The following is a 9,635-nucleotide window of genomic DNA, read 5'->3' as shown; positions in this document are numbered from 1 at the left end:
CTAATTTACGAAAAAGGGAGAGTTAGAAATGAATGTAATTTATGTCGCCTTATTTGGATAAATGTGTACTCTCAAATGTATTAATAAAACATCTTATATGTACAATCCCCAATCGGGGATGCTTTAGCCTCGAGACCAGTGAATGGGAGAGGGTCGTGTCGTGTTAGGCGTAACAGCAATGGCCATCCTCGAGCGTTTTCCCCGCACCCGCACCCAGCGGCCACACCGATACGGCCACCGGCGCGTGGTCGGGAGCCGAGCACATGGCGCGCGAGGCCTCGCGAACCGTCACGCCGCGGCCGTCACTCAGTTCAGCGCCAACAGCCGTCGAGGCGGGTGATGCTTATGGACGTACGCAAGCGCGAATCTTAATCCGACGCTTTAATCGTCACAATTACTCGACGAATAAACAAACCCGTACTTTCCGTTCCCGCTATCTCTAACTTTTCGATATTCCGAGTCGGTTAAGATTCTCGTCCTTGCGTTTCGCTAAAATGCCCATTTGCGTTTACGTTGTGTATCCTTGGCTGTTCGTCATTGTTTACCTGGCGTTCCTGACGCTAGACGTCTGAACCGGCTGAGGCCGAGACGCTGTCCGTCGTACGCTGCACATCTCGAGAACGTCAACAAACCGCGGGAAGGCGCCGCGCATGCGCGCTAGTTCGGTCGATACGACGACCGGCCCGCACGCCGCACGCCGCACGCCGCCGTCGCCGCGCGCGCCACCCGAACGGCCCTTTGCGAGGAGAGAGGATCCTCGGGGAGCAGGAGAGTGTAATGTGCCGCGCGCGCTCCGCCTGGAGGCGCAGCCCGAACTAGGCAGGGCGCCCCCGTGTCGAGGGACTGCGCCCCGAGGACGGACTGGAGTGATACGCGTATTATATAACTTCGCTCGGCACCGCACCCCACGTGCCAGTGGTCCGTTCTAACTTATTCGCGATACGGTTACGGTTTCTACGGGATTCGGGGGAATACAATAACATTTCCAGATCGTCAGACTTTCGTTCAGTCGCGAATACTTTTTCACCGTGTGACGTTTAGTGAAAAGAACAAAGTTTAGTATTATGCATATTGAAGTTTTAAATATTTTGTGCACTTTGATTTAGACATATTATAATATCCAATACAGAATCTTCATATACACGTAATAGAATTTATCTTTATCATTTTTAGTGATGCAGCTGGTAAAACATTTATTTATTTACGCAATGTTAACCCGCTCACGTCATTGTAATTTTTGACAATAGTCATAACTAAAGTTTAAAAAAATACCGCTCAGATGTAAGTCTGAAGACATAAATCATTCATATCCACCTATAAATTATTTTGTTGTCGAAGTGTTAAGGAACTCGCCTGATTTCGTATTTGACTGATTGAAGATCGTTGTTCTGTACATTTAAACGTCGAAAATATCTGTGCGTCGAGGGTCCGGGTCGGAGGGTACCTCGTGGGCGGGCGCCCCCATCGGGGCACAGCCGCCGCAGGATCGCGCCCCCGGCCATGTCAGCCGCGGCGGACGTGCGCGTGGCACGCGGGAGCCCCCCGCAGCCCGCGCCCCCGGCCCTGCCGCGCATCAGGCCCGATATTGGCCTGAACGACACCACACTGTTTGCCGTGTATTGCTTCATCAAGAACTTTATCGGGTAAGACTACCCTACCACCTACCACATTACCCCTTAATCCAGACCTTGAGATATCTATAGGACTCGTCAGTCACACCGTATTTCGCTAGTGATTAAAGTTGACTGAAAAAAATTAGGCAACACGTTACTTCTTGATTCAGATCATAATATTTAGGGCCCACATTAGTCGCCCCCATATCATCGACTGATAATTCCTCTTAATTAAAATTCAGATGGACGTACATATTTAAATATAGTGAAGAAAAGAGAAAAACAGAAGAAAAAAAGAACTGTTAACAATTCGCATGCATATAGATTTTTTTAAACATTTGCTATTCACAATTTGTCGCCCAACTAGACAATAGTCTGTTCTAAGACTAACAAATTGGGGATTTACTGGTTTGCAATGAAACAAGTAATAATATTTTTTTATTTTTTTATTCATACAAATACATACATATTACAAAAAAAATATAATAATAACGTATCCCAAACTCCATGAGGCCAAGGCCCTGTGTTGAGTTGGGATACAACATAATGGAAAGTGGAAGCACGTACATAATTAAATAGTAGCAAAAATAAAAATTAAATATTATTACATAAACATACATATATTACAAAGGGAATCTGGACAACACGCTCAATAGTATTTATTTATTTATGTATTTCACAGTTTTAAAATCTATAGAGTTTCTTTGTTTCAGATCCCGACTAGCTAGGAAATTCCTGTGTTTAGGAAGGGCCTTCTTTTTTGCATGTGTTTGTTTTATTCCATGAAATGATGCAAAATAAATTCAAAGAATAATACTAACATTTAAAAAAAATCGATATAAATATAAATTAGAAAACATGCAGGTAATAATAATAAAAATTAAATCGTAAATATAAATTAGAAAATATACCATCAATAGTTAAGAAATGAGACATAATTATTATAAATCAGAAAACATACCGATAATAATAAAAATTGAAGCATAAATACAAATTATAAAATATAGCACTAGTAATTAAGAAAATAAACATAAATGTAAATTAGAAAACATACCGATAATAATAAAAATTGAAGCATGAATATATAAATTTGAAAATATACCGATAGTAATAAAAAATTGAAGAACAAATATAAATTAGAGAATATACTATTTATAATCAAAAAAATAAACAAAAGTGCAAATACTAGTAACAATAAGAAAAATGAAACAAATGTAAATGAGTAATTAATAAGGGTGTACAAAAAAATTCACTGTTCTCAGCATCAAGTTGAAATTAGAAATATATTTTATGTTGGATTCACTGCATAGCCTGGAGTATATATATTTTTTTATAGTCCTGTGCAGCAATTCATTTGGTTATATTGACTTTAAATGTATACAAGCTGTTTGTGGTTTTCAAAGATCTGTCCAACTGACAACACACTCTCGGATGCATTAGATATTGCCTATACTGATAAAAATCAATTTGAATGTTTGACTCAACCAAAGTCTTTTCCCGTCTTATAAACGTTGTGTCGTCAATATTTGTTTAGTGATTTTTCATTTTTTAAATTATTTTCAATGTCTCATTAAGACTACACATTAAAAAAACATGTTTTTCCTTTTGGTTATAAAAAAAATATTTGAAATAATAACAATCATCAAAAGGTCCTTATTTTTTTTAGTACTTTATAGATATTGCCGGCGCAACGACGTTATTCATGTTCATGTTACATACTCATAAAACTATCTTAATTTTTTTTATATTGCTTAAATATAAGAGAAAAAAATATCTGGATTTTTTTTTAAAGTTATTTTAGTAAGTGTTTATACATGCTAAATTTTAAACAATATATTTGAGAGGACTTTATCAGTTGATAAAGCTTAAAAACTGACATGTAACTGCAGTGTTTACGTTTTTTTCATTTAAAGGGTTATATCAGTATACCAACGATATATCAGTAGTTATTTGAAGTTGACTGACCATAGTTTTGACTTTAATTCAATTCCCGAACAAAAATCATCACTGTCATTACTCAGGGCTCGTAATTTTAATTTAATTTAATTTATTTTTGCGCCACAACAGGCCAGACGGCCCAATCACAGTGGTGAATTACATCACTGGACACCCAGGCTTGAGAAAAATCACATTTTAATTTTGTGTTCTCACCAAGAATCGAACCCGGAACCTTCCGTGCGTGAGTCGAGCGTCTTAACCACTACACCACCATAATACAATGGAAAATTAACAGGGTTATTTTTAACTGTCAATAAAGTAAAATATATTGTATATTTGTTTGAAGACATAAAGTCTAATCTTCGGTAACATGTAATTGAATCCTTTTTTTTAATCCTAGAAATTAACATGAAATTTTTGTAGATAAAAAATTATTTTACTGTATAGTCAATTGAAGAAACTCTGTTAACTTCCCATTTTAATTGATACTCAGGTTCAGCGGCCTTGCCTAGTAAGTGTTACGTAGACGAACAATGAAAACATATAAAATAATCGATTGGTAGATTGTTTTCGAACATTTAATTTTTAAATTATGTATAACTTAACGTTAATCCCTGTACGTTTGATACCTTAAAAAAATATGGTTTATTCTATTTATTATTAAACTGCTATTTCGCCTTGCGAAAAATAAAACTAATCCACACTAGTTCGATTAAACATATATGCATATAATATCCTTTGCAATATTTTACAAGAACTACAAATAAACTTTCTTTTTTTTTTTCAAAAATATTACGTACAAATAAATCATTCCCATATTTAATTCGGGCACTTGTTATATTGATATGTAGAAATGATTATTTTTTTAACAACGATAATGCACTTGGATATTAATTTTTAATTTTGCCACAAAAAACAAAACACATTAAGAAATGTGTACAAGTATTATATTATAACTAGGCAATTATGGTGACATTTATGAATTCTTAATACTAATATAATGTTTAAATTATGAACCGTTAGAAGTTCCTGAAATCGACGAAAAATATTGTTCTGTCAAAATTTTCTCATTTCGTTTCTCAGTGTGAGAGCCAAAGATGCAGTGTTCTGAGAAATTGTCTGCTTACAATTTTAAGATCGTGCATGTACATATATTATATGTTTGTACGTATTTACATGTATTCACGTCTTCAAGATAAATGATGACTGCATTTTACTTCAAACATGCACTTAATGGCGGCAAATTGTCAACTATCGCATTGTCCAAAGTGTTACAATCCTGCCTTGTGTACATAAATTATTTATAAATATTGTGAATATGCATCATTTAAATAAATTATATTTTATGATTTTAGCTTATTTGGTAGCCTTTGCATCCTTATGATACAGGTTTTATCAAACGCTAAATTAATTAATGTCGTAAACATGAAAACTTCTGCTTCGTACATTAACTGATGATTATCGTGTGTTTCGACAAAAAACATTGAAATTATTATTATTATTTATTTACATTTTCAATATAGCGTGTCGGTGTAAGTACGAAGTTCATTTGTTTATTTTCCATAGAGATTTAAGGGTTTATTATTATGATTATGTTTGTTTTGTTTTATTATTTTGGTTTTATAAATAATTAATTTTCCTTTGGTAGGCAATTATTTTTTACTTGGTTTTTTCATTTTTGTTTATTTTTTCTTATCATTTATTTTCTTTTGTAATTTCTTGTTTATTATGACGTTTTTTAAATCTTTTTTTTTTTTATTTCTGCATAAATTTATGGCCTATTGATTGTGCCATTATGCAACGAATCCGATCCTTACGGGGGCAAATTTATTTCATTGATAAAATTAGAGTTACTGGTAATCATTACTAAAAGGTTACATTGTTGTTTTTAAGTGATTATTTTTTATTGTTCTTAAAAATATTTAAAAAAACATATTTTTGAAAAGTATTTTTTGTTGTTGTTCTATAAACTGTGATATTTCTTACATGTATTATTTGTACATTTCGAAAAGTTGTTTCAATCCGAGAAATTAATAATTACTCAGGTCTTTTTTTTAAAAATGTTCACATACTGAAAAAGTACATGCTTTCCCAGTCCAGGAAGCAGGCGTACAATATTCTTTTTCTAGATCATGTCTAGGTAAAATAATATGGTCTCTGTCAAGTGTATTAAGGTTGATTTTTTTCTTGAATTTTTGTATTTTTACCTTTTTTCGTGGTATTCGTGTTAATTTGAAATTCTTTTGATGTTGATTATCCGAGGAGGAAAAGATCTGTCTCACTTACCCTGTCAGACACCGGATGTACAGCTTGCACGTGGTATTTTAAGAAATAGTGCATATAGATATTATATCAAATTATGCGAACGTCATTTTCTTTACCTTAGATTTTTTTTAAATAAACAGTACCATGCATAAATTTAAAATGTGCTTTATTTATATAACATTTTTTAAACTTGTTATTGATTTTATTTGCTTTCAGGCGTAATAAAATAATATACTAAATGTTCGTCGTTCAATTTATATAGGTATTTTTATGTCAACGATTTGATAAACCGGTGTAATTAATCAAATAATAGATGGGGGTGTTATTTTTAATAAAATATTTGAACCAAAGCAATCATGCTGTTCACGTTTACACATTTTTTGGCGCTTTTTGAGCAGAGATAAATTGTGTGGCTGAACATTGCTCGCTATTTCTTGTTCATGGAAAATTTCCCCACGAGTTGAAACTGTTCCAAGTAATCACCGGTCACGTGAACTGTCTCCGCGAAAATGTTACCTACGCTTTGAAAAAAAATCAACAGGAGATATTGATAATTGTAGAGTTATCTTATTTTACAACATCCTTTTAAGTGAGCTGATAGTGATTTTCCTTTCATATTAGTTAGTGCCTACTCTCTAGAATATTTCTGCCTATTTTTATAGCCATAAAAGTATGCAAGCTCTTATTAAATAAATATTTTTTGCTAAATGTTCTTAAATATTTAACTAATTACAACACGGATGGAGAACATTTTAAAGAAGGAAAAAAGGAAGTCTAGCCATTTACAGGGCTTATGGCCTGTCATGAGCTGGTTTAAGTGGTCACTGTATACACTTTGTGGCATTCACCATTGCGCCTATGTTTGAACATTCATATTTCTTAAATTCTTCCATCTGAATTAAAACCTTTATTGTTGTGAAGAGATTCACTTGATTGGATATTTTCGCACACTAGGCAACGCCTGAAAACAATTTTCCAATTTTTAAACTTCGTCTTGGACCAGTTGGTTTTAATCAAACTTACATAATCCCTTCTCTTAAATTGGTTTTCATCCCTCTTGTAATTTGTTGGGTCTAAATGACTCCATACGGGGTGAAATCCAGTCTTTTGTCTGCAATTTGGACTAACTCAAAATATATTGTTAAATATTTGCATATAACCACTTACCGACTTTTCTACGCCTACCAGTTTCGAGACGTACCTGTCTCTTCGTCGGAACACAAATTAAACCAGCATGCAAAACCGGCTATACACCTTCACCATAGTTGTTGAACAAAAACATACAACCAACTTGACCTGCATTTTAATAAGCAGCCTTTACATGCACTGTTTAGGTTTTGAAAATATTTTATGTTGTGGGAGAAATCGTTAAAAAAGTTTATACGTAGATCGTCATTGATAACTCATCCAACCACCCTACTTCACAAAAAAATTCGCATTCCATTCAATGTTGCATCAATTAATAAATGTTTCTCTTTCTAAACTTAACTTCGAAAATTAATTTAATGTAATTTTAAAAATGCTGTTAATAGTGAATATACAACTGATTTAATAATTACTATTTAAATAGAAAACTAAATAAAAAAATAATCGAACGGTACGTCTCGATACCGGTAGACATAGAAAAGTCGGTATGTTGTTATATACAAATATTTAATAACATTTAGTAAAATGTTTGACCGCAAAGTTAATGCTTTGAATATTAATGATAAATATTTTTTGCTTTCGAAAAAGAATTAGTTTTTCTTTAAATAGTTTTCTTGTCATTATAGTAGTTAAGTCATTTTTATACGAAAATAGGTTTATTGCTCATCGCGGACGTGATACTCGTACTAGATAGTTGTAATGTTATTATTTTACCGACAACACTGTGTTTATTTTATTTAGTTTATCATAGAAATTAACAGGAAAACATGTACATATATATATATATAAAACATTTGCAAGCATAATATTAAACCAATAAAGTCATCCACAAAATACAGTTTATACACATTTCGGCGGGTTCCGTTATCGAATTATATTGTTTACTTTATCGTTCTGACAGATAAGTCCCCGGGCCGCGTTATCTTGGATAAGAACTGAAAATAATCTAGTACCTAATATGCGCATTCTTCTGTCCTGTCTCCCGTCTCGCTGAGTGCATTACTATCTTACGGACTGAATACGTACTACTTATTTTCTATGTCTACCTTTGTCCCTCATTAACTTTATCCTGAAGATGGTCTTTGAAATGGGTAGAATCTTCGGATGAAATACTATCAACATTGTTTCATTAATTTCATCTCTATGATAGAAACGAAATTAAAGGTTTTTACTTTTTTAAACTGGCCCTTATTTTCATGGTATTGAATAGTGATAAAAAATGTAATTATGATAAATAAAGAAACATTTTATCTTATTAAATTATAATTGTATTATAAATAATATTATCATCTTTCCTCTTCTAAGATAACCCGTTCTGAGAACTACAATGTTTAATAATAATCTACTTAATACATAATATTATATTGTTAAACATGTTAAATTGCAAATATTTACTTCGTTATGATATTTTGTAATTTATATTATGTCTTTTGTTTTGACTTGCCATTTTCCATATTCATTGTCTTATATTATAACATAATCATAAAACAATTTTTGCCTCAATAAATAAGTTTAAATACTACGTTTCGAATTACATGTAGATTTCACGAAGGAAATTTTGGTATTTATGCTTTTCATCATAATTGTCATTCTATGTTCCTAGACCACCTAAAACGTATCTTCTTTGTAACAAAAATGATTTTGATACGCTGCAATTGTAGTAAAGTGGCCGAAAAGGTGATGATGATTATTATTTTATTTTTTTATTATTAAATATTCGTAGGATAAATTACCATTAAAAAATCGTGTAAAATGAGACGAAATTTATTGATAGGGCTAATAGTTGTTTGATCAATAAAGGTTTTTTTTTAAAGTAATTCTAAGGGACCTAATTTTAATGCGAAAGATTTTTTCAACTGAAAAATAATATGTTGCTTCCTCTAATACTTTAGAATAACTTTCTTTCAGCTAACTTAGTAGTACTCGTAAGCTCTTTCTTATTTAGATAAAACTGTCTATGCGGCGCTATTTCGCACGCAAATTAACTTGACTGAATTGTATTTTCCCCTTCGGATTAACATTACTCAATATACCCTTTCTTAATATATTTTATCTTATTACCCGTTTGATACTTTTACACACTTGATTAATTTAATAGATACAGGTGATTTGATTATCTTACGCGTATGTATGTACTCATTCGTTTTTTTAATTTTTATTTTAAATATTTTTTTTAATCCAACACAGTCATAGTCATAAACAATACATAAAAATAACAAGACCAGTTATGGGTTTCATATAGGAACAAAAATATAAAGAAACAAAACGTATTGTTGTTTCTTTAAGGTAATTCCAGCTTTATCTTGTTATTGCTTGAACAATAAATTTATTTACTTTCTTCGTTACTTTACACAAAGAGATTAAGGAAAATTTACTTATCTTTTCATCGTTTTAGCGGTGTTATTATTGTTCATTTAGTCTATTTTCCATTGCGTTAAATGCGGACGCTTTTCCAAAGTTTGAATTATTTTTAATGGAATCTAATTTTAGCGTTAAATATTTTTCAGTTAAATAATAGAGATTTTTTTATTCTCAATCATATAATTCGTATTATTTTTATTATCAGCCACATTGATTGATTGTGCAGAATTCAACCTTTAACGATAAACTGTGCAAAAATCATTGTTTCGATCTCTTTCAATTTAACTTCGGATTTTCAGCTGAAACCTGTGT

General features: G+C 32.3%; 1 protein-coding gene across 1 annotated transcript in view; it reads left to right on the top strand.

Moving 5' to 3' along the window:
* Positions 1-306: 306 nt before the first annotated feature.
* LOC148283395 (protein bunched, class 1/class 3/D/E isoforms-like) overlaps positions 307-9,635 on the top strand; it is a 55,641-nt gene continuing 46,312 nt past the window's right edge. The window contains exon 1 of the mRNA XM_088223612.1: positions 307-1,643. Coding sequence (XP_088079738.1) covers positions 1,501-1,643 — 143 coding nt within the window. The 5' untranslated portion in view covers positions 307-1,500. The remainder of the gene's footprint in view (positions 1,644-9,635) is intronic.

This window comes from Micrasema longulum, unplaced genomic scaffold (genome assembly GCF_059751315.1).
Source record: "Micrasema longulum isolate JH-2025_06_02 unplaced genomic scaffold, ASM5975131v1 h1tg000243l, whole genome shotgun sequence".
Lineage (NCBI taxonomy): Eukaryota > Metazoa > Arthropoda > Insecta > Trichoptera > Brachycentridae > Micrasema > Micrasema longulum.
The sequence above is the reverse complement of the archived record's forward strand: the minus strand, read 5'-3'. Positions and strand labels throughout refer to the sequence as shown.